This window comes from Megalobrama amblycephala, linkage group LG6 (assembly GCF_018812025.1).
Source record: "Megalobrama amblycephala isolate DHTTF-2021 linkage group LG6, ASM1881202v1, whole genome shotgun sequence".
In the NCBI taxonomy this organism is placed as follows: Eukaryota; Metazoa; Chordata; class Actinopteri; order Cypriniformes; family Xenocyprididae; genus Megalobrama; species Megalobrama amblycephala.
The window spans coordinates 33,493,086-33,516,035 of NC_063049.1; the positions used below are offsets into that span (position 1 = coordinate 33,493,086).

The following is a 22,950-nucleotide window of genomic DNA, read 5'->3' on the forward strand; positions in this document are numbered from 1 at the left end:
TTGCAGAAGAATAATAGTTTATACGCTCAGAAGTTTATACGTATATTTAGAAATGTAATGTTAAAAGACAATATTTAAAGACACGAACATAATCAATGTAACATCGAAACATGGCAAAATCTCTCTTGTGTGCCTAAAGGCAACCCCTCTTTGTATCCTAGCAACCGATGTGTTGCTCAGCTTAGTTAGCGAGCTGTAGGTGCTGCTAGGCTACAGACGCTATTTTTCAGGATATTTCAGCTTAATACGGCCATTAATTTGCACTTTTCTTAGGTAAGCAAACTGTTCTTTTTTCGGGTATGTTAAATTATCATAATTCACAACCAAAGATGTTGGCAAATAACTTGTATACGAGATAAGAGGTGTGGTCACGTACTAGCCGTGTAACGGTGTAGTTATCTGTCAAGAAATGTTTGTAATAGAAGAACTCGCATATTTGTTCAAAATATTGCCTAAGAGTTTCTTCTTTCTTTTCTTGTTTTAAATATGTTCCCAATAGGCTGGATAAATAATTAGCCTATATGGCCTCCTGTTTATCCAAATATAATGTTTTAAATATGTATTAAAAATATCGACAAATAGCATCAGAGACTTCTATGGGTTTTGTTTTGTTTGTTTTTTCAGATGGAGAACGTGCATCTTGTCCCAGAGGAAGAGGAGGATGATTTGTATACAGGCTACAATGATTACAATCCGACTTTTGACTCAGAGGTGCAGAAATACTTACACCTTAGACATGCATTTTGCGAACTTGCTTTTGCATCATCATTTTCCTGTCCCTGCAGGACCTTCACAACGATGTGGGCTTTCAGCAGGCCGTCAGGACAAGTCATGGCAGAAGACCACCTGTAAGTTAAATTGCTTGATCTGCTGCAGAAGGTGCTGTATGGAAGCACAAGCACATCAGCACACAGCAATATTTCATTCACAATAGACATTACATTTATTTTTGATTATTTGAATAGATGACCGCAAAATATCCTGGCACTGCTATTGGAGGGCGACCGATTGGAACAGCTTATGGGGTGAGAGGAGCACATGGATTTACACTACTACATTTCTGACTCAAAATAAAATAGCTTTTTAAGTTGGCTTGATGGCATGTTAGAATGTATTATGTCTTATAATCAAGAAGAAAGCTGTCAGGGCATATACAGTCAGAATCAAGACTGTCAAATCAATTATTGGAAAAACAAATGCATTTATGGTTAGATAGAAATTGAATTTATTTGCTTAAGTAAGGGATTGCGAGGCTGAGTTGATTCTATTTATTTTCTCTTATGTCTTTATATTTCTGATGTTAATATTCCAGTCTCGGATTCCTGTTGGCACTGCGATGGGAAGGCCTATGACTGGAGCTGTTCAGGTGGGACTCGATCTCTTGTTTATTTTATGTATCATCTTTTTATTTCTGACTCTTATTGCATTTTAAGTCTTGCTGTCTGGTTGAAAGAGCTGGGAGAATTAGAAAGTAAGCATTTGTTATCCCTGGATGGACCTCTGACAGAGTTAGTCCAGGAAGATTTGTCTGTTTAAACGCACAGCTACCTGACATAAATATTTTTACAGTTATCCTTCTGTGTGAGGAAGATCCATTTAGATCTGATCTGATGGATAGATCCTTTTAGATCCACATTGACAGACAACAAAAAACTCCCTGAAACTTTCTAACTCTTCCATCCAGATAGTGGTATTCTCTGTTTTTACTGTTATTTTTATTTCTTATGCATTCCATTTTTATTCTTATGTATTTGGTTCTCCTTATTTTTTCTATATGTAAAATGCAATGAAATTTTATAATTTTATTTATTTTTTTGTGGTATGTTGTACAGGACGGTGCGGCTCGTCCCATGACTGCAGTGCGGGCAGCAGGATACTCTTCATCTATAGCTAGAGGTGCTTTCGCACATTAAACCCTCTTGCACATGTGCTGTCCAGGAATTCAGTTTAACTGTCTCATAATGATACTGAAAGAATACATTTTAACTTCTGAGTTGGTGGAAAATATGATAGGCTCCTTCATTTTAATTGTTTGAATTTTCAGGCTCAGTGTTTGATCCACTGGGACAAGCAAAAGGACCAGCCCCTCCATTAGAGAAACAGAACGAAGACACGTATGTGTCCATCTGTTTTCATAGTGCTTGAGAAGCAACTGACAAGTTTTGTTTATTAGATCCTCCTTGACATCTTTAGTTTTACTTGGAGATGGACACAATTTTTTGGTCTAATTGTTTGTTTTCTTGTGCAGTCCAGAGGAAAAGATAAAGATCCTGGAAAAGAAGGTGAATGATTTGATAGAGGAGAGCTGTCTCGCTCATGCTCGTGGGGATCTTCAGCTGGTGGGTGTAGCTTTATAACTGCTATACCTGATTTTTATTTTTTTGAAGGATGAATATTTAGATGCTGAATTATCTTTTTTCTCCAGTCTCTAGAGAAAGCCAAAGAGGCGGGCAGGAAGGAAAGGGCTCTGGTGAGACAGAGAGAACAAACAGGCACCGCAGACCACATCAATCTGGATCTGACCTACTCTGTGAGTTTATTGCTCCATATAAAATACATGTCTTGACTGAAAACTCTGAAAATTCTCATTACATATTTATGCTTTGTTCAGGTGTTGTTTAATTTAGCAAACCAATATGCCAATAATGACATGTACACTGAGGCCTTGAACACGTACCAAGTCATTGTGAAGAACAAAATGTTCAATAATGCCGGTGAGCGAATTTCAAATATTATTTAAAATATCTTAGTTCAAATTCAATTCTCTTTGATATAAATGTGTTTCTAATTTTAGGTTTTCTATAACCACTTTCCCTACTATAGGACGATTGAAAGTAAACATGGCAAATATATATTTCAAGCAAAAGAATTACACAAAAGCAATCAAATTTTACCGCATGGCTTTGGATCAGATCTCAAATGCCCACAATGCAATGAGGTCAGTACTTAGTTTAGTACGTTTGTTGTGTGAACTGCGTATTTGTTCAACTTATTCAGGTTGTAAGCAATTTGGCGTGATTTTCAATGTGTAACTTTCCCTTATTGTATAGGATCAAGATCATGCAGAACATTGGTGTTGTGTTCATACATATGGGCCAGTACTCAGATGCCATCACATCCTTTGAGTACATCATGAGTGAGAGTCCCAACATAAAGACAGGCTTCAACCTCATCCTGTGCTACTATGCCATTGGAGACCGTGAAAGGATGAAGAGAGCTTTTCAGAAGCTCATTTGTGTGCCCCTCGATATTGATGATGAAGACAAGTATATCCCTGCAAATGTGAGTGTATAGTTAAAATCTTTGTTAGTCATACATTTCAACTGAATTACAGCTTATTTTTCACGTTTATTTTTTACATTTCAGGATGACTCTCATGCAAACATGGTGATTGAGGCTATAAAGAATGATAAGCTTCACCAAATGGAAAGGGAGAGGTATTATAATGTATTGCACATTCTGTTGGATCTATCATACTACAGCTTGGCATTTATTAATCTTTGCATCTGTATCTGCATTTTGTTTTGTTTTTCCTTCTAGGAAAGCATTAGCAGAAAAATACATTATGACCTCAGCCAAGCTTATTGCTCCAGCCATTGAGTCGTCATTTGCAGCTGGGTTTGACTGGTAAGTAGCTTATACTATTGTTCAAAAGTTTGGAGTCATTAAGATTTTTCAGAAAAGATGCATTAAGTTGATCAAAAGATTTATTTTTCAAATAAATGCTGTTCTTTTTTATTAAATGAATCCTGAAAAGATATATCTTTGTTGTATTAAAAATGCATCACCACAAAAATATTATGCATTTATTATTCAAATATTCAGCTTTGCTATAGCAGGAATAAATTACATTTTAAAACATTACAATTGAAAACAGTTATTTTATATTATATTAATAATTCATAATGTTACTGTAATTTACTGTAAGAGATAAGAGACTTGAGACATCTTTCAAAAACATTAAAGTCTTTATGTATTCCACAAGAGGGCGTTAAATCGCAAGTCTTGCTCATGATGTTCCCAAAAATGAAAATTCTGTCATTAATTACTCACTTTCGTGTCGTTCCAAACCCGTGAGACCTTCGTTCATCTTCAGAACACAAATTAAGATATTTTTGATGAAATCAGAGAGGTATCTGACTAATCCATTTTTGACAGCAATTTAACCACCATTTTTAAGGTCCAGAAAGTTACTAAAGATATCATAAAAATAGTCCATTTTATGAAGCAACGAGAATACTTTTTGTGCTCAAAAACACAACAAAAATAATGACTTTATTCAACAATCTCTTCTCTTCTGTGTCATTCTCCTACGTGGTTTACGTTGTTTAGACAGTGCAGCGCTTCTGGGTTCTACGTCAGTATACTGACATGGAAGAGAAGAGATAAATAAATGTTGAATAAAATTGTTATTTTTGTTTTGTTTTTGGGCACAAAAAGTATTCTCGTCACTTCATAACATTAAGGTTGAGCCACTGACTGAAGTCACGTGGACTATTTTAACAATGTCTTTAGTACTTTTCTGGGCCTTGAAAGTGGTGGTTAAATTGCTGTATATGGAGGAGTCAGACAGCTCTCAGATTTCATCAAAAAGATCTTAATTTGTATTCTGAAGATGAACGAAGGTCTTATGGCTTTGGATCGATATGAGGGCGAGTAATTAATGACAGAATTTTCATTTTTGGGTGAAGTATTACAATATTGTTATTCAATTGATTGTCAACCCTTTAACAATTTAGTATTTATTTTGAATAGTTATAATTCTTTATTAATACTTAAGATCATTTATAACAGAATAACATAACTGTTCATTCAGTTTGTGCTGAAGCTTGATTTGGTCCTTTTTTAGGTGTGTGGACATGGTGAAGGGTTCACAATATGTGGAGCTTGCAAATGACTTGGAGATCAATAAAGCTATTACATACTTAAGACAGAGGGACTTCAAACAGGTAGATCTGACCCTGGAGACACTCAAATTGCGTTGCATTCAACATATTACCACAGAAGAGAGCCATTTTGCTCTATGTCTGTGTGGAACCCTTGTTTCTGTCTTTTAACACTTTTCACATTCAATGGTCCATTTTATTTTGTTTTCTTGCCTGTCCATCTGCATGACTCTTGAGGCTGAGGTATGTTTGCGTTTTTGAAGAACCTGTGTGTGTCTGCAGTAAGCCCTGTATATGTGTGCTGATGTTGTGTTGTGTTACCTTGCTTCATTCATTTCATGTAGTAGCAAATGTAATGTGATGTATCTCAAGAGTATTATTCAAAGAAAATATAGTGAAACATCTATTTATGTCACTAACACTATGAATATGCTTAATCACTTACTTTGTTTTCAGGCAGTGGAGACGCTAAAGATGTTTGAGAAGAAGGACAGTCGGGTAAAAAGTGCCGCTGCCACTAATCTATCTTTTCTCTACTTTTTGGTGAGTATAGAACTATAAAGCATTGACATTAAAGAATTGGAAATTGCTGTATTTATCACATAAATACAGGTTCTCACAGATATGCTCTTGCTTTGCTTCTTTTGCTGTCTTCTCCAGGAAAAAGATTATGACCAGGCTGACCGCTATGCTGAGCTGGCCATGAGCGCCGACCGCTATAACCCTGCTGCCCTCATTAACAAAGGCAACACAGTGTTTGTGAAAGAGGACTATGAGAAAGCAGCAGAGTTTTACAAGGAGGCTCTTCGCAATGACTCGTCCTGTACCGAAGCCCTCTATAACTTAGGTCTGCTGTCACAAATATGACATCCTAAGGGTTACACTGCATGTACATTTTACATCATACATGCTCATTTTCTACATTTAAAATGTTTCTGAGACCAAGACTATGCATTAATAATGTAAATCCTTTTAAAGCAGAAATCTCTGTATCCTCATGCAGGTTTGACCTATAAGAGGCTGGGTAGGCTGGAGGAAGCCCTGGACTGCTTCCTCAAACTGCACGCTATCCTCAGAAACAGTGCTCAGGTCATGTACCAGCTGGCTAATCTGTATCCTTCCTTAAAACATCAGCATTCTGTTCTATGACAGTTTGTGGAATTTCAGTTGGAAATAAATAGCATGACATAAGTATGATAAGTGCTTGTTAAGAGTCATATTCCTTAAGCAGCTTTAGATATGAGATGTTGGAGGACCCTCATCAGGCCATTGAGTGGCTGATGCAGCTCACCAGTGTGACCCCCACAGATGCCCAGGTGCTGGCCAAACTGGGAGACCTCTATGACAATGAAGGAGACAAATCTCAGGCCTTCCAGTACTATTATGAGGTGAAAAAAATGTTTTTCCCTAAAACCACTGCTTGACATGACATGCTCATCAGTCATATCTCAAACTATTGATGTGGTTTGAATAAAATAAATGCAGGACTAGAAATGGCACTTAAAAAAAAAAAAAAAAAAAAAAGGAATCAATGATTTTCCACCTAAATATAAAAATCTAAATCAAGCAATCATTGTTTTCAAATAAATAGCTGTATTTAGAACTATTTAATTCATGTTTTAAATTGTAGTTAAATGTAACTAATATGTAATAATGACAAATTAATAAATCTAAAATTAAATTAATACAAATTTAATTAATTATAAATATTTAATTATCTCTATATTATCTATATATATATTAGACATATATATTAGACAAAATGATATTGCATAGTTGCCTATCATACAGATCACAGTCCAGATTTTAGTGGATATTTAGAAAGAATATTCTGTATAATTTATGAATTACAGTCATTATGAATCATGGTTGTCTGTTAGAAAACTTAAGTTATTCTAAAGAAAAATATTTGAATGAGGTAACATTTTAAATAATGATTATATGATGTTGTTTATTTCAGTCGTACAGGTATTTTCCCTCAAACATTAGTGTGATCGAATGGTTGGGAGCATATTACATTGACACCCAGTTCTGTGAGAAAGCTATTCAGTACTTTGAGAGAGCTACCCTTATTCAGTAAGTCACTAAATATCATATGTATTTATCATGAATATTCTGCATGTATGTGGAGATATTTATATTAATGACATATCATGAATTTCAGACCAACACAGGTCAAGTGGCAGCTGATGGTGGCTAGCTGTTACAGGAGAAGTGGTATGAACTTGACAATAATAATGCATTTAATAAATTGAGCCATAAGCTGTGATCTCGGTGCCTTCAAAGTCCTGATTTATATTTTTTTCTTTTTTTTTTTAGGGAATTATCAGAAGGCACTTGAGACCTACAAGGACATTCATCGGAAATTTCCTGAAAATGTTGAATGTAATGTGCTCAACATAAGTTTATTTTAAACTTTGATTCTCTGTGTCTATTTAGTAGTATTGCATCTCATGTCATTATCTATCGGGCAGGTCTACGCTTCCTGGTCAGGCTGTGCACTGATATGGGACTAAAAGAGGTGCAGGATTATGCCACCAAACTGAAGAAAGTTGAAAAAATGAAGGAGATCAGAGAGCAGGTACCCTGATTTCTCTTGGTGCTGTTTATATGCTGGCCTCTTTTGCTTCCTTAAATAGAAAGGTGCAAGTGAGGACTGAATAAAAAACACATATAACTGTCTAGAGGGATAAACGACTGTCTCTAAATCAAGTGTGGAGAGTTTTATATTTTAGAATTGAAAACTAAAAGAGAGAGAGAAATTACCTGGATTTTTTCTTCATTTGTTCCTTTAGCCAGTAAACCTATGGTTGATTATTGAGTAACCTGTGTGTTGGTCTGTATATAAAATATTTAAGCCCATTCCCCGCTTAAATAAAATAAAGAGCTGGAGAAATGGCCTGTGTTTGACAGCATGCTGTTATTCCCACACACAGAGGGTGAGATCTGGGAGGGAGAGCAGTGCTCGAGGTCGCAGGGAAGGCAGCGCTGGCAGTGGTGAGTGGACGGTTTTAACTAAACCTCATCAATCAACTTTCGAGATAAAATACTGCTCATTAACTCCACGCATGCTTCTTACTTTACTTTTTCCATCAACCTGTCATCCGCCTCTCTTGGTAAACAGGAAATACATCAAACCTTACACACACTCCCCCTAAGAAACCCAGCGGTATGACTGTAACTGCCCTAATATGGTGACTCCAGGTGGACAGACTTAGTGGAGACTGCTAGTCCTGTGATGTGACTTTTTTAAAAAAGAGAATAAATGTGCCTTAGACACCTTTTCCCTTAGGACTAAACTAAATCACATGATTTAGAGATTTAAATCCAACAGTTCCCCTTTAGATTTTGGTTCATTTTAAGTTTATAATGTAGTAATAATATAATTTTTTCCTTCTTCACTTCTCTTCTGGGACATCAGATGTGGATCTCACATCAGGTGATGTTCAGTTATCAGCTTCAGGCAGTGCTGGGGTTAAAGGTCATGCAGTACACACTCATTTTCAAAAAAGTGATTGTTATCAGCTTCTTACTGCATCTCACCTCTCTCTTCTTCTAATATTTTCTTTTCACATCTTCTAACACATTAGGAAGCGGCTCAAACCCCAAGAAGCCCAGTGGTATGATCACTGCCTGCTTTATGTAGTATAGTTCAGACATGATGTGAAGCTACTTAAGTGGTCGGTTGACTTGGGTTCTTCATAAAATAATTTCGTCAAAATTCCTATTGCTGTGAAAAATAAGCCAGGTAAAAGGCATACACTATCATTCAAAAGTTTGGGTTAGTAATGTTTTCATATTTTTGAAAGAAGTCTCAGCAGAAGAATACTCAGCAAGACTGCATTTATTTGATCAAAAATACAGTAAACAGTAATATTGTCAAATATTATACAATTTAAAATAACAGTTTTCTATTATATTTTAAAATGTAATTTATTCCAGTGGTGGCAAAGCTGAATTTTCAGCATCATTACTCCAGTGTCACATGATCCTTCAGAAATCATTCTAATATGCTGATTTGCTGCTCATCAAACGGTTATATGTGGTCAGGTTTTCTTTTCTTTCTTTTTTTTTGTCTTTAGCTGATCACATGCCTGAGCATTTCTTTGAAATATAAATCTTTTGGAACATTATAAAAGTCTTTACTGTCACTTCTGATCAATTTTAATGCATTCTTCCTGATTAAGTTCTTTCAAATTTCTCTCAAAAAATCTTTCTGGCCCAAAACTTTTGAATGGTAGTGTAATTTATTTACAGCCAGTCAGACACAGCATATAATCGCATTCATGAAATCACTCATTTTGACAGTAACGGGACAGAACTTAAAGGGTTCACCCAAAAATGAAATTTGTCATTGAGTATCATGTTGTTCCATACCCTAACCTTCATTAATCTTCGGAACACAAATTAAGATATTTTTTTATAAAATCTGAGAGGTTTTCTCCCATAGAAAGCAACAAAATTACCACATGTCTTTAGTACTTCTCTGGATCTTGAATGTGGTAATTTCGTTGCTTTCAATTGTAGATTTAAAAAAATCTCTCAGATTTCATCAAAAATATCTTAATTTGTGTTCTGAAGATGAACGAAGGTCTTACGGGTGTGGAACAACATAAGGGTGAGTAATTAATGACAGAATTTTCATTTTTGGTTGAACCAACCCTTTAATTTCTCCTTCACAGAAGGCATTTTATTTTCCTGCATTCTTTTACTTTGTCAGCTTCATCTTCATTTTGTTAGTAATCTGTTCTTCTCTTTAATTGTTTATCTCTGTTATTCTATTCATGGCTGTACACCTGAAAGGGAGCAGCTCAAGCCCCATCAATACCCCTCCTCTGAGAGCCAGTGGTATGACTACACTCACTACAGAATTACATTAAAGGAAGAGATCACACACTCCTCCTGTATAACTATTACAAGAAGCATGGCACTGCATTCTGCTCAGGCAGTGTTTAATTTGAGCCGGATACTGTTACGGAAAATATCAGATTTTGTATTTTTGCATTCCGGCTTTTGTTTTTAAACAATCCAGCATTAAAAAAGTGCATTACATGGTGACAGTGCATACTTGCATGTGAGACAGAGAGAAAGAGTGAGACCAAGCAAGCGCAGGTTTATGCAGATGTATTTGGAGATTGTGTTTTGCTATTGGCCCTCAACATATATATTTTTGAACAATCAGCTTTTTTAAAGGGTTAGTTCACCCAAAAACAAAAATTCTGTCATTAATTACTCACCACACACGTAAGACCTTCGTTCATCTTTAAAATACCGGTAGTTCACGTGACTACAGTGGTTCTACCTTAATGTTATGAAGTGACGAGAATACTTTTTGTGCACCAAAAAAACAAAATAACGACATTATTCAACAATATCTAGTGATCATGGGCGATTTCAAAACACTGCTTCATGAAGCTTTGAAGCTTTACAAATCTTTTGTTTAGATCAGTGGTTCGGAGCACCAAAGTCATTTTCACCATAAGTGTTTCAAAATTTCAATGGTTCGCATGACTTTGGCAGTTTGATACGTGCTATGAACCACTGATTCGAAACAAAAGATTCGTAAAGCTTCGAAGCTTCATGAAGCAGTGTTTTGAAATCGCCCATCACTAGATATTGTTGAATAAAGTCGTTATTTTGTTTTTTGGCGCACAAAAAGTATTCTCGTCGCTTTATAACATTAAGGTTGAACCACTGTAGCCACATGAACTGTTTTAAATATGTCTTTAGTAGCTTTCTGGGCATTGACAGTGTAAATTAACTTGCTGTCAATGCAAGCCTCACCGAGCCATTGGATTTTATCAAAAATATCTTAATTTGTGTTCCGAAGATGAATGAAGGTCTTACGGGTGTGGAACGACATGAGGGTGAGTAATTAATGACAATTCATTTTAATTGGTGAACTAACCCTTTAAATTGAAAATCACTCATTGGTTGGTGCTTACTACTTGTTGTTTGGCGTGCAGTGAACAGCGGAAAGTTTGGAGATAGTGTATATACCTGACAAATTATTCTAAAAATAATATCGCTAAAAATGTAAGACAGTCAAGCATATTTATATTTTTCATATCCCCAAGTAGAGGTGATGGTGTTACTGATCAAAAGAGAAGATGGAACTGCACCCCTGGACAGTTCTGATACTAATCAGGATAGCAGGAGACATGAGCAACCGGAATTAAATCAGTCAGAAATTGATCTAATGGAAAAGGCAATGATGTCGTTGGTGAGAGAGAATATCACTGATCAACTGAGTAGCTAGATGCATGACAGAATAATACACTAGGCTGTAGTTAGGACTGTGCAGAAACTTGTGAATGATGCTTTTATAGCTGTGCCATTTTTTTAAGTGCTGTTTTTGATCCGGCAATTATTAATTTACAAATTAAGCACTGTGCTCATGAATAAACTGCTGCTACTGCACCCGTTATTGCACTTTATTACAGATTCCATTCATTCCTCACATTCAGCCCTGCGGTCATAACTGAACTCAATACATAATGCTAGGTTTACCGTTTTATTCACACACAAAAATCTTCATTGTTGCATGGTGCAACCTAATTTATAGGCCTATCTCAACTCTCAACTCTCTGTCCAGCCTTTCCACTGTCTCTTCAGAGATCTGTCTTCTTTTTCCTTTCTTTTCTTTGCAGTTTCTCGCTCTGAAGCTAAATATAGTCCTGTGCTGCAGCAGGGCAGAGGTATGTACTGTATTTCACTGTGCACTTTATTTGATCAATCCTCTGGATGATTAAAAATGAAAAACTCATAGCTTCATGGAAAACTTGAACTTGCTTATCCATATGTCAAAATGATGATTTAATGCCTGAAGTTTTCCCGTAATGATACAGCATCCAAGGACATTATTTCAATAGAAAACAAACATGTGCTGTGAATGCCTGAAAATGTCCTATCTGCCAAAACCACTATTTCCAGGGAATATCCCGCTCTCACTGTCTGACAGAGTGTTTCCAGCACCCTTTCTGTTTGCAAAGCACTGAGTGCAAATAAACCAGTGAAATATTTCACAAGTACACTCCTGAACAACAGTGCAATTGATATCAACAGATTCTTACTGTACTTTGTCTATTACATAAACTGCTGTCACATTAAATGTGATTTTTTAAACAGTCTCTGAGGCCGTTTTTATTTAGATTTTGGTTTTTGTGATAAATATTTAAGCGTGATTCTGACATGATTCCTCAGTTAGGTGGACAGGGTTGGGAAAACTACTGTATGTCAGCAAAAGGCTTGTCATTTTAATGCCTTTGAGGGACATTTAAAGCTCTCAGTTACCTGCCTGCCAGACTCCAGTCTCACATCTGCCCCTCAGCACTCTGTTCCTGTCATCACAGCCAAGATGTGAAATGCAGCTGTGTGCCGCTGTCTTTGTGCAACACAATTGCTTTCAATTATGCAATTCTTTTGAACTTACTTTAATTAGGATTCTAGTGCCACAGAGCCTTTGCTTCAAGTGCAAGCTGGAGCTGGAGCTGGAGCTTTTCAATTTTGTTTTGTTTTGTTTACCAGTATTCTAACACAGCATGGCTCGCATTGTCGACGATGGCAGCTCAAATGCCAATGTCTTTTTTTTCTTCTGTTCAGACACTGCTGTAAAATAACACTCACTCCAGAAATGTTTGCAAGTCCAACATGTGGATGTGTTTTCTCAGACAGTGGACAGAGCAACCATGGCACCAGCGCCAAGGGTGAGAGGCTTAGCGTTAAACTGAAAACTCTTCCTGGGTCCAATGAACCGTATGAGGCCAGCACTCAGCAGGAAATAGGTGAGGAACAACAATGGTTGTTATTTTTAAGGAGTTTCTTGTCATTGTTGCTCCAATATACAATCAAATAAAGATAAAATTGTGGTAGAATAATGAAATAATGACTGATTTATATAATAGCTTAGAGTTTTCTCATTCATGTGAAGGGAGAAATGCTTCTAGCCTGGCCTGTACTCATTACAATGTATTGCTCCTGTTGTATTCATAATTTTAGATGCTTCTTATGTCGATCCATTGGGGCCTCAAATGCAGAGACCAAAAACAGCAGTGAGGAAACGCACAGAGGAAGATGAGTTTGCTGACGAAGAGCTGGGAGATGACTTACTGCCTGAGTGACGTGTGCAACAGAGCTCAGTTCAGTGGAAAGTCATTTGTTTGAATTTCAAGCTCAACCAATAGCACTGTAGATTAAAAATACTTAATTGTTACTTCATTATGCTTTACTATATTTTATAATAGCAATGTATTGTATATACTTGCATTTAGGGAAAAATGAATTTTGTGCAATTAAAAAAAAAAGATTTTTCAGTATGAAACCATAAGACCAGTATAACAAAGTTGAAGATGTTTGCATGTTTTGTGTGAAATATTAAAGCCTAGTTTTATAGACTTTTCGTCGGCATCTAATGAATGATTCAGTCACCAAAATATCTGAAAAGAATACATATGATTACTGGGGGGTGAAATCAATGCGAGATGTTTCGCATCAGTTCGAGCATGATCTATTCAGTATCAAACAGTCCGCCCAATATCTGGAGTCAAGTATCTTGAGCGCATTTACGGGACGGACGGATGAGGCACAGCTTTACGCAACAACTGGAGAGTTTGTGTAGCTCGGTTTAAGAGCTCTCTAAAGGTTTACATTCATTCATCTTTCCCAACAATCGCTTGCTGACAGTAAAGCGAGCTCAGACTCGGATTAAATTGAAATGCGCGGACGAGTTGTTTCGACGGTTGTGCTGGTGCTGCTGTGGTGTTGCGGAAGCGCGCCGGGTGAACGGGGACTGAAGGTGTCCAGGAGAGCACCAAGGACTCGCTCTTGTCTGGACTTACCAGAGGAGATTTTGGAGCAGATGTTTGGGAGGCTCTCGGTCGGGGTGCTCAGCGCGTTTCATCACACCCTGCAGCTCGCGCCTCCAGAGCGCCAGAATCTGACCTGTCAATCAGCGTCTCGTCTAGCGCGCGACAGACCACGTACCCCAGTAAACTTCCTCAGCCTCTCGCCGTGGGCGTACAGGTAGGGCTCAAGAACCGGATAGACTAGGGATGGGAATCTTGTGGAATTTAACGACTCCGCTTTCTTAATCCTCCAAATGCATTAAAAACTATAGCCTACATCTTTTGCATTACAGGTTCTGTTTGGACCCGGTGGAACGTAAGCTTATAAAATAGTTGTAGTTTTGAATGTTACCGTGTTTTTACCATGCTATTACTTAATTTATCCCCCTTTCATTAACTCTTTCCCCGCCGTTGACAGAATTTTCAGTCTTTTATGAGACAACGCTTCCGCGCCATTGACGGAACTGGCCGGCTTTCCGTGTTTTCACTGTTATACTGTAGGGGGCGCTATTACGCATCTTCTGAAAGAATAGAGAATCTCCGAAACAAGTGGTAAACACAGGCAAAAAATAAACAGAAACAATCGATAAAAGCATTGTTTATGCTTTTTGTTCTTTTTTTATGAAACACCCACATTCAAGTGTTGATAAAAAAGAATGCCTGAAAGCTTTTTTTTTTTTTTTTTTTTTTTTTTTAAAGAGCAGAGGCTCTGTTCTTTTGATAGATATTGTATGTTCAGATATTCATACAATAAAATATTCTGGGGTCCATGAAGGTTTTGTGAAAATGATCAAAAATGCTGGCGGTGACAGGCAACTTAAAAAATCATTTTAAAAAAACGCTGGCGGGGAAAGTGTTAATTTTGAATTATAATTTTGATTTGAGAGTTAAATTGAGAAATTCTTTTCAAATTTTTTTAGCAAACCAGTGTGATTCAAGAAAATATTTTTTATTGATATTAGAAATTTTATGTAAATATATCATTAGAAAAAAAATTATAAGAGCATATGATAATTACCAGTATGAACTCCATTAACTTCAATGGATTTAAATAAATTTATTTTAAACATATCTCATGACTGATGAAAACAGATTTCTAAATTTATGAATCCCACATTATTTTCCTAACAAAACGACACTAAACTAAAACTAAAATAGCTGCAGAGCAATTACATGTAAATGTTAAACATATAACTGTTCGAGTCTTTTCATGTTTTTGCTTGACATGCCACAGTTCACTTTCGGATCAAAACAGACCTGAAAGCAAAAGGTTTAAATGGTTATAGCTTCTTCTTTTTTAATCTGAAGAAATAAATAAAATAAAAATAAATGTATTTACAAATCTTAAATCTGTACTAAAAACTATGGATTTTTTTGTTTGTTTGTTTTACAAAAATGATATACACCGAACCAAAAACGTACCCAAACGCAATAGAAATAATTGGAAATAAGAAAAGCCATTATTATTGTGTTTGCTAAATAATGAGATTAATATCAGAGTTTAGAGATAGGGGCAAATTACTGGATTGCATTCATCCTAACTAACTGTATATTAAATAATACAAACAAAAATGTTGAGTTTATTAATTTAATATCTTTTATTCAGTTCGGTTGTGTGTTCCCCACACCAATGGCATAAGATTGTATGTCTTGCCTGTTTATCTGCAAGAAAAATAACACCTTTTTATTATTGATCCAAGAATCTCCCATGATCCAGCGAGGTACCCTCGATATCTTCCGGAGGCGTATTGTTTGTGTAAGGGATGCCTGACTGGGCCGAACGGGGAGGAAAGTGACCGCTTCCGAAGCACCCCAGTGTATATGCCAACCGTCATACTACGCCGTACCGGCTCATGTGTCGGGGGTCGCCATTCCTACACGGAGAGCTACGTGTCCATCGCAGTGGGCTGTACTTGTGTGCCATTGTTGGAAAGAGACAGAAAAAGACAGAAGAGCAAGCCAAGTGTGCAAAAAATCATGTCTAAAAATGCAGTTTCCAGCACCTTTAGAAAGAATTAACTGAACTGATTAATTTTTATTTTTTTCTCTATCTGTAAATTTTTCTTATTTTTTTCTTTCAGTGAGAGCAAAAATGAAAGAAATAAAGCCAGAACTTGGCACTGCAGACTACAATCTGCAGCTGTGAGGGCGAGCAAAAGGAAAACTTTCAGTGCCAAAATACAAACATTTACTAATCCAAAGTACTTGGGAAAAGCCAGTCAGCATCATGATGTGAAATAACACAGTCCAGCTGTGTGCAAGTATACAGAAGATCACTAGAAACACTTCTTTTAAAAGCTAGCATGAGTGTCATTTACAAGAAGACATATTATTCAGCTTGAGTTTGTGTCATCCTCTTATGATTACTTTAATAAAAACAAGAACACTGGTAACACACAATTCTAGTGTATGGTATATTATATACAAATGCATTTCAAACATTCACTTCTAGGCCCATTTTATGCTTTAAAATGAAGTTAAACTGTCTGAAATTGTTTGCTTCAATTCTGCAACTTTAAAAGTTGTGTGCAATCGACAATGCAATTCAGCCAAAGCATAATCAAATACTGCTTGCAAATCTGTGATCAAGAGCCAAATTCTTAGCTGTAATATCTGGATCCTGCTATTCTCCGGAATATTTATCGTTCCAAATAATCATCTGCTGATGTTTGACGGGAAAAACAAAGTTCTAATGTTGTCAGATTGAAAGCCTTTTTCATGAGAGAAGTCTTGATTCATAGTTAACGTAGCAGCGGAACTCATTAGCCAGATTGTGACTGTGTTTCGGTAAAAAACTGCATATCTTCAGATCCATAAGTTTGCCAGCATGCTCCTCCATAATAGCTCCTGTAAAAACAAAGCAAATATTAGAATACAGATCATGAGAGAGAAATATAACAAATTAAATATATATACATATATATACACACACACACACACACACACACATTTGGCATACACTATATTGCCAAAAGTTTTGGGACGCCTGCCTTTACGTGCATGTAAACTTTAATGTCATCCCATTCTTAATCCGTAGGGTTTAATATGGAGTTGGCCCACCCTTTGCAGCTATAACAGCTTCAACTCTTTTGGGACAGCTTTCCACAAGGTTTAGGAGTGTGTTTATGGGAATTTTTGACCACTCTTCTAGAAGTGCATTTGTGAGGTCAGGCAGTGATGTTGGATGAGAAGAGAAGGCCTGCCACACAGTCTCCGCACTATTTCATTCCAAAGGTGTTCTGTCGGGTTGAGGACAGGACTCTGTGCAGGCCAGTCAAGTTCCTCCACACCAAACTCACTCATCCATGTCTTTATGGACCTTGCTTTGTGCACAGTCATGTTGGAACAGGAAGGGGCCATCCCCAAACTTGGGAGTTAGTTGATATATTGAAGCATTAAGAGTTCCTTTCACTGGAACTAAGGGTTCAAGCCCAACCCCTGAAAAACAACCCCACACCATAATCCCCCCTCCACCAACTTTACACTTGGCACAATGCAGTCAGGCAAGAACTGTTCTCCTGGCAACCGCCAAACCCAGACTCGTTCATCGGATTGCCAGACAGAGAAGCTTGATTCGTAACTCCAGAGAACACGTCTCCATTGCTCTAGAGTACAGTGGTGGCATGCTTTACACCACTGCATCCGCACTTGGTGATGTAAGGCTTGGATGCAGCTGCTCGGCCATGAAAATCCATTTCATGAAGCTCTCTACACACTGTTCCTGAGCTAATCTGAAGGCCACATGGAGTTTGTAGGTCTGTAGCTATTGACTCTGCAGAAAGTTGGCGACTTCTGCACACTGTGCGCCTCAGCACGCGCTGACCCCGCTCTGTGATTTTACGTGGCCTACCACTTCGTGGCTGAGTTGCTGTTGTTCCCAATCGCTTCCACTTTGTTTTGATACCACTAACAGTTGACCGTGGAATACGTAGTAGTGAGGAAACTTCAATTCACTGAGCTCCTGAGAGCGACCCATTCTTTCACAAATATTTGTAGAAGCAGTCTGCATGCCTAGGTGCTTGATTTTATACACCTGTGGCCATGGAAGTGATTGGAACACCTGAATTCAATGATTTGGAGGGGTGTCCCAATACTTTTGGCAATATAGTGTATATAGTATATGTGTGTATAGATGTAATAATTTCCACTTGCCTGTGCAGAGCAGGATTTTGCCCTTAGTGAGGTATTTAACAGTGAGTGCCACCTTGCTGAGACACTCCTCGGACAGATATGGAGGGTCTGCGATGACAATGTCAAAGCTCTGAGGAAGGAGATTCTCAGGGAGGCACAGAGGGTTGTTGTAATCATAAAAGACAAACTCTTCTCCATATGCTGCGAAACGTCGGTCAAACTCCAGCAAAACAGCAGACACACTATCTGACCTCATGGATTCCAACTGTTTCAGCTTTTGATACACACTTGGTGCACTTATACAAGCTATCCTACAACACAGGAATAGAACATGTGGGTGAGAGGGGACACATAAAAGGGAAGTAATATATTAGTTTTTATATTTTACAGATTTACAATTTAAAGTGTTTTATACACACATACACACACTACTGTTTAAAAATTTGGGATTAGTAATATATATTTTTAAAGAAATGAATAGGCCTACTTTAATTGACAGTAAACACATTTATTATGTTACATGAATTCTGATAAAATATATCACAGTCCCCACAAAAATATTAAGCAGCACAACTGTTTCCAACAATGATAATACTGTGAAATGCATTATTTCATTGAGCATCAAATCATCATCATATAGAATGATTTCTTTCAATTGTATTATTTTACAAAATTGCTGTTTTAAAGTATTTTTGATTAAATTAATGCAGCCTTGGAGAGCTTCTTTATAAAAAAAAAAAAAAAAAAACCTAGTAAACTCAAGTAAAGAACATGTACATATTTTTTGTCATTTCATTTAGCAAAACACAGCGCAGTGACGTAAATGTAAATGCACACGTGTCATGCTTTGGCAAAATTTGGTGTTTTGAATCCAAAACAACACATCTATGATGATTCACGTAGATATAAAAGCGAAAGTCAGTCATGCTGTCCAGTTTTACAATAATGTTCATTTGTTTTCCTACTTCGTGACATTTAGAATTACATGTTAATGTTAACTTGACATGCTTTCTAATGAATCGGCTGAGAAATTGATTTCACGCCTATATGTATACACATCTATACATATGATCTATCTTATGACCAGCCGTTTTGACTTTTATTCATTCTCAGGATAGGAATTCTTGATAGCAGGAATTACATTTCCTCTAGTAACAATGGCAATTTTTGATATCAGGAATTAAAATTTCCACTATAACAATGTTAATTCTTGATATTAACAATTCAATTTTCACTAGTTAAAATGCTAATTTTTGATAAAGGATTACATTTCCAGTAGTAAAAACTAGAATTCTTGATATCTGTAATTGTATTTTCACTAGGCTTCCATTCAATTGTTGATATCAAATATTGATTTCTTACTAGTTGAAACTCCAATTTCTCATATCGGAAATACAATTCTTACTAGTAAAAATCATAATTTTTGATATCATTAATTGTGGAAATATCTGTTTTTGATATAAACAACTGAATTGCTACTAAACTTGTTAAGTCATCAAAATCAACATGTATGTTAGACACTATATCGACTAAGCTACTAAAAGAGATGCTTCCAGAGGTCATAGATCCTCTTCTTAATATTGTTAATTCATCTTTATCACTAGGATAACTCTTAAGCTGGCTATTATTAAACCTCTTATTAAAAAAAAACACAACTTGATCCTAGAGAATTAGTCAATTACAGGCCGATCTCAAATTGACCTTTTCTGTCAAAAATACTAGAAAAGGCAGTATCATCGCAACTACTTTCCTTCTTGGAAAGAAATGGTATCTGTGAGGATTTCCAGTCAGGATTTAGATCATACCATAGTACTGAGACTGCTCTCATTAGAGTTACTAATGATTTGCTCTTATCGTCCGATCTCTCTGGTTGTATCTCTCTATTAGTGTTACTAGATCTTAGTGCTGCTTTTGACACCATCGACCACAATATTCTTTTGAATAGACTTGAAAATTATATTAGCATTAGTGGAATTGCATTGGCATGGTTCAAATCTTACTTATCTGACCGTTATCAGTTTGTAGTAGTAAACGAAGAGAGGTCATATCGATCACAAGTTCAATATAGAGTACAGGCAAGGCTCAGTACTAGGACCGTTGCTTTTCACTCTGTACATGCTACTCTTGGGAGATATCATTAGGAAGCATGGCGTTAGTTTTCACTGTTACGCCGAAGATACTCAGCTCTATATTTCTTCGCGCCCTGACGAAACTTACCAATTCACAAAATTTACAGAATGCATAGCTGATATAAAAAATTGGATGACCAGTAATTTCTTACTACTGAATTCAGAAAAAACTGATTCTAATTTTTGGACCAAAATCTTCTTCACATAATAACGTAGAATACTGTCTAACACTTGATGGCTGCTCTGTTAAGTCTTCGTCGTCAGTTAGGAACTTGGGTGTAACTCTTTGATACCAATCTTTCATTTGAAAGCCACATTTCTAGCATCTGTAAAACCGCATTCTTCCATCTTAAAAATATATCTAAACTACGACATATGCTCTCAATGAAGAATGCAGAACAGTTAGTTCATGAGTTCATGACCTCAAGGCTAGATTACTGTAACGCTCTACTGGGTGGTTGTTCTGCTCGCCTGTTAAACAAACAGCTGGTCCAAAACGCAGCAGCTAGTGTTCTTACTAGAACCAGCAAGTATGACTATATTAGCCCAGTTCTGTCATCACTGCATTGGCTCCCTATTAAACATCGTATATATTTAAAAATCTTGCTACTTACTTACAAAGCACTAAACGGTTTAGCTCCCCAGTACTTGAGTGAGCTCTTAACGCGTTATAGTCCTTCACGTCTATTGCGATCTCAGAATTCAGGCCAGTTGATAATACCTAGAATATCAAAATCAACTGCAGGCAGCAGATCCTTTTCCTATTCAGCACCTAAACTTTGGAACAGTCTTCCTATCGCTGTTCGGGAAGCAGACACACTCTGTCAGTTTAAATCTAACACATCTGTTTAAACTTGCATACACATAACACATCATCTACTTCTATAATTCAAATCATGTAAATTGTTAGGCTGCATAGATTAGGTCAGCCTGAACCGGGAACACTTCCCATAACACCTGATGTACTCGCTACATCAGAAGAAGAATGGCGTCTACGCTAATATTAGTCTCTCTCTGTTTATCCCGAGGTTTGCTGCAGCCTGCCAGATCCAGGCAGTATCTAGATGAGATGAAGGACCTGCATCTAGACATGACGATAACGCAGCAGCCCTGATGTTTCAACTAAACTATCCCCTGCGAAGGCCCATTTCCCTTTCCCCTTCCCCATAAAACGTTATCAAAATTATTCCAGTTTCGCATAGATCCGTGGACACAACTAATTTTTCTGTATTATGCAGACCAGACAAGTAATTTGGCAAATATCACTTAAAAAAAAAAAGACCAAGCTTCTGCGCACATACACACTCAAACACGCAAACCTATAGACTAAACACGTAAATGAACGGCAGGAATGCATTAAAGGTATTCAGGTTTTTTTCAGTAGGAAAAGTGTCATTTAAGCGGCCCCTAAAGTAATAATTAACAATTTTTACAACAGAAGTGATTCAATCAAAAAACAACTTTAGCTCGATAACAATTTTCCTATTGTCACTGTGAAGCTGCTTTGAAACAATATGTAAAGTGCTATATAAATGAAGATGACTTGACTACTAGTAACAATGTTCGTTTTTGATATCAATAATTTTAGTCACTAGTGACAATGTTAGTTTCTGATATCATGAATGTGATAGTTACTAGTAAGAAAACCATTTTAGATATCTGAAATTATATTGATATCAGAAACACATTTTCAGATATCAAAAGTTTGCATTTTTACTAGAAGCAATTCAATTGTTGATATCAAGAAGTGATGTTCCAACTAGTGCCTAATTTGCATTTTTACAAGTAAGAAATCAATTATTGACATCTACAATTGAATTTGAATGGCAGCCTATGACATTTCACTAATTCTTGATATCTGTAAATTACAATTACAGATATCAAGAATTCTATTTTATTACTACTGGAAATTTAATTCTTGATATCAAAAATGTGCATTTTAACTAGTGAAAATTGAATTGTTGATATCAAGAATTAACATTGTTACTAGTGGAAATGTAATTCCTGATATCAAAAAATGCCATTGTTACTAGTATAAAGAAGTATCCGATATCAAGAACTCATATTCTGAGAATGAATAATAGTCAAAACGGCTTGCCATACAATCTCTGATTTCACTCAACATACAAAAAGATGATCAGTTGTCGCCATCTACTGGCGTATCGAGGTAACCTGCAGTATGTGCAACAGAATCACCTTCACTACTGTCCTTGTGTTTTATACATGTCATTTGCACAAATGTAAAGGTTTGACCAAATGAGCTCGAGACCAACCTCCCATGTTCTCCAGCCTGCTGCATGACTTCCTCTGCTAACCGTGTGGCCGTGTCTTCACTGTACCAGAACTGACTCATGCGCTGTTCACAAACACATGAGCTCAGTACGCACTTCATACACATACACATATTATATATAAACGACACGAATAAATACAATATAATGTATAACAATCAACAAATCATTACGTAAGGCACTTCTACGACATTTACTGTACCTACCCAGTCTTCCTCCACGGCACCAACACAGAACTTGTCGGTCTGGATCGAGTCTTGCTCCAGTCCCGTCCTTCCACTCTCGGCATAAAACTCTTGCAACGCTGCAAGTGTCGCCGCGGAGAGCTGAGGCACATCATCGTCACTGTCACTCATTGAAACAGATCCTTTATTTTGATACAAAATGACACGGGAATGAGTGCTGAAGAAACATTCAGTACAACGCTCGTTCAATAATTATGCTAACCGCTTTTGCCAACTGTCACAAACGATATTTAATAATATAGAAGTAACTTGGGTTTTAACCAGACTTTAAAGTTACCTTACCAATGAACAACGCACACAGAAGAGAAAACGGCTTCACACGTGTTTCAACTACGGTGGCCGAGCGAGTACAAATCCGAAAGGCGAAACATATACGCATGCCCATATTTCGAGAACACACTATACATTGATTTACACAGACAACA

General features: G+C 36.8%; 3 protein-coding genes across 7 annotated transcripts; 2 read left to right on the forward strand and 1 right to left on the reverse strand.

Annotated features, from left to right (window-relative positions):
- Positions 1 to 92: 92 nt before the first annotated feature.
- ift88 (intraflagellar transport 88 homolog) lies at positions 93 to 13,280 on the forward strand. 4 transcript variants are annotated; one of them, XM_048194206.1, is made up of 29 exons: positions 93 to 273; positions 625 to 711; positions 786 to 848; positions 966 to 1,025; positions 1,313 to 1,366; positions 1,833 to 1,896; positions 2,045 to 2,114; positions 2,249 to 2,339; positions 2,426 to 2,530; positions 2,612 to 2,714; positions 2,824 to 2,938; positions 3,051 to 3,282; positions 3,367 to 3,437; positions 3,541 to 3,627; positions 4,850 to 4,949; positions 5,124 to 5,129; positions 5,343 to 5,429; positions 5,547 to 5,733; positions 5,890 to 5,998; positions 6,124 to 6,274; positions 6,847 to 6,962; positions 7,051 to 7,103; positions 7,206 to 7,271; positions 7,361 to 7,467; positions 7,823 to 7,883; positions 9,690 to 9,734; positions 11,537 to 11,584; positions 12,557 to 12,670; positions 12,885 to 13,280. In XM_048194206.1, exons 2-29 carry the CDS (start codon positions 625 to 627, stop codon positions 13,004 to 13,006), a joined length of 2,574 nt encoding a protein of 857 aa, XP_048050163.1. In that variant the 5' UTR covers positions 93 to 273; the 3' UTR covers positions 13,007 to 13,280. The 4 variants fall into 4 exon arrangements, with proteins under 4 accessions (XP_048050163.1, XP_048050164.1, XP_048050165.1 ...); XM_048194207.1 differs by lacking the exon at positions 5,124 to 5,129 and having other exon boundaries at positions 99 to 273; XM_048194208.1 differs by lacking the exons at positions 5,124 to 5,129; positions 9,690 to 9,734 and having other exon boundaries at positions 102 to 273.
- Positions 13,281 to 13,407: 127 nt separating this feature from the next.
- Positions 13,408 to 16,129, forward strand: il17d (interleukin 17d). Its single transcript, XM_048194214.1, has 2 exons — positions 13,408 to 13,907; positions 15,430 to 16,129. The coding sequence occupies exons 1-2, from the start codon at positions 13,600 to 13,602 to the stop codon at positions 15,746 to 15,748; spliced, it is 627 nt and encodes a 208-aa protein (XP_048050171.1). The 5' UTR covers positions 13,408 to 13,599; the 3' UTR covers positions 15,749 to 16,129.
- eef1akmt1 (EEF1A lysine methyltransferase 1) lies at positions 16,068 to 22,910 on the reverse strand. Of its 2 annotated transcripts, none has more exons than XM_048194212.1 (5): positions 22,808 to 22,910; positions 22,487 to 22,647; positions 22,263 to 22,345; positions 17,882 to 18,171; positions 16,068 to 16,576 (listed from the first exon to the last, which is right to left on the reverse strand). In XM_048194212.1, the coding sequence occupies exons 1-5, from the start codon at positions 22,908 to 22,910 to the stop codon at positions 16,446 to 16,448; spliced, it is 768 nt and encodes a 255-aa protein (XP_048050169.1). In that variant the 3' UTR covers positions 16,068 to 16,445. The 2 variants fall into 2 exon arrangements, with proteins under 2 accessions (XP_048050169.1, XP_048050170.1); XM_048194213.1 differs by lacking the exon at positions 22,808 to 22,910 and adding an exon at positions 22,728 to 22,786.
- Between the last annotated feature and the right edge of the window lie 40 nt (positions 22,911 to 22,950).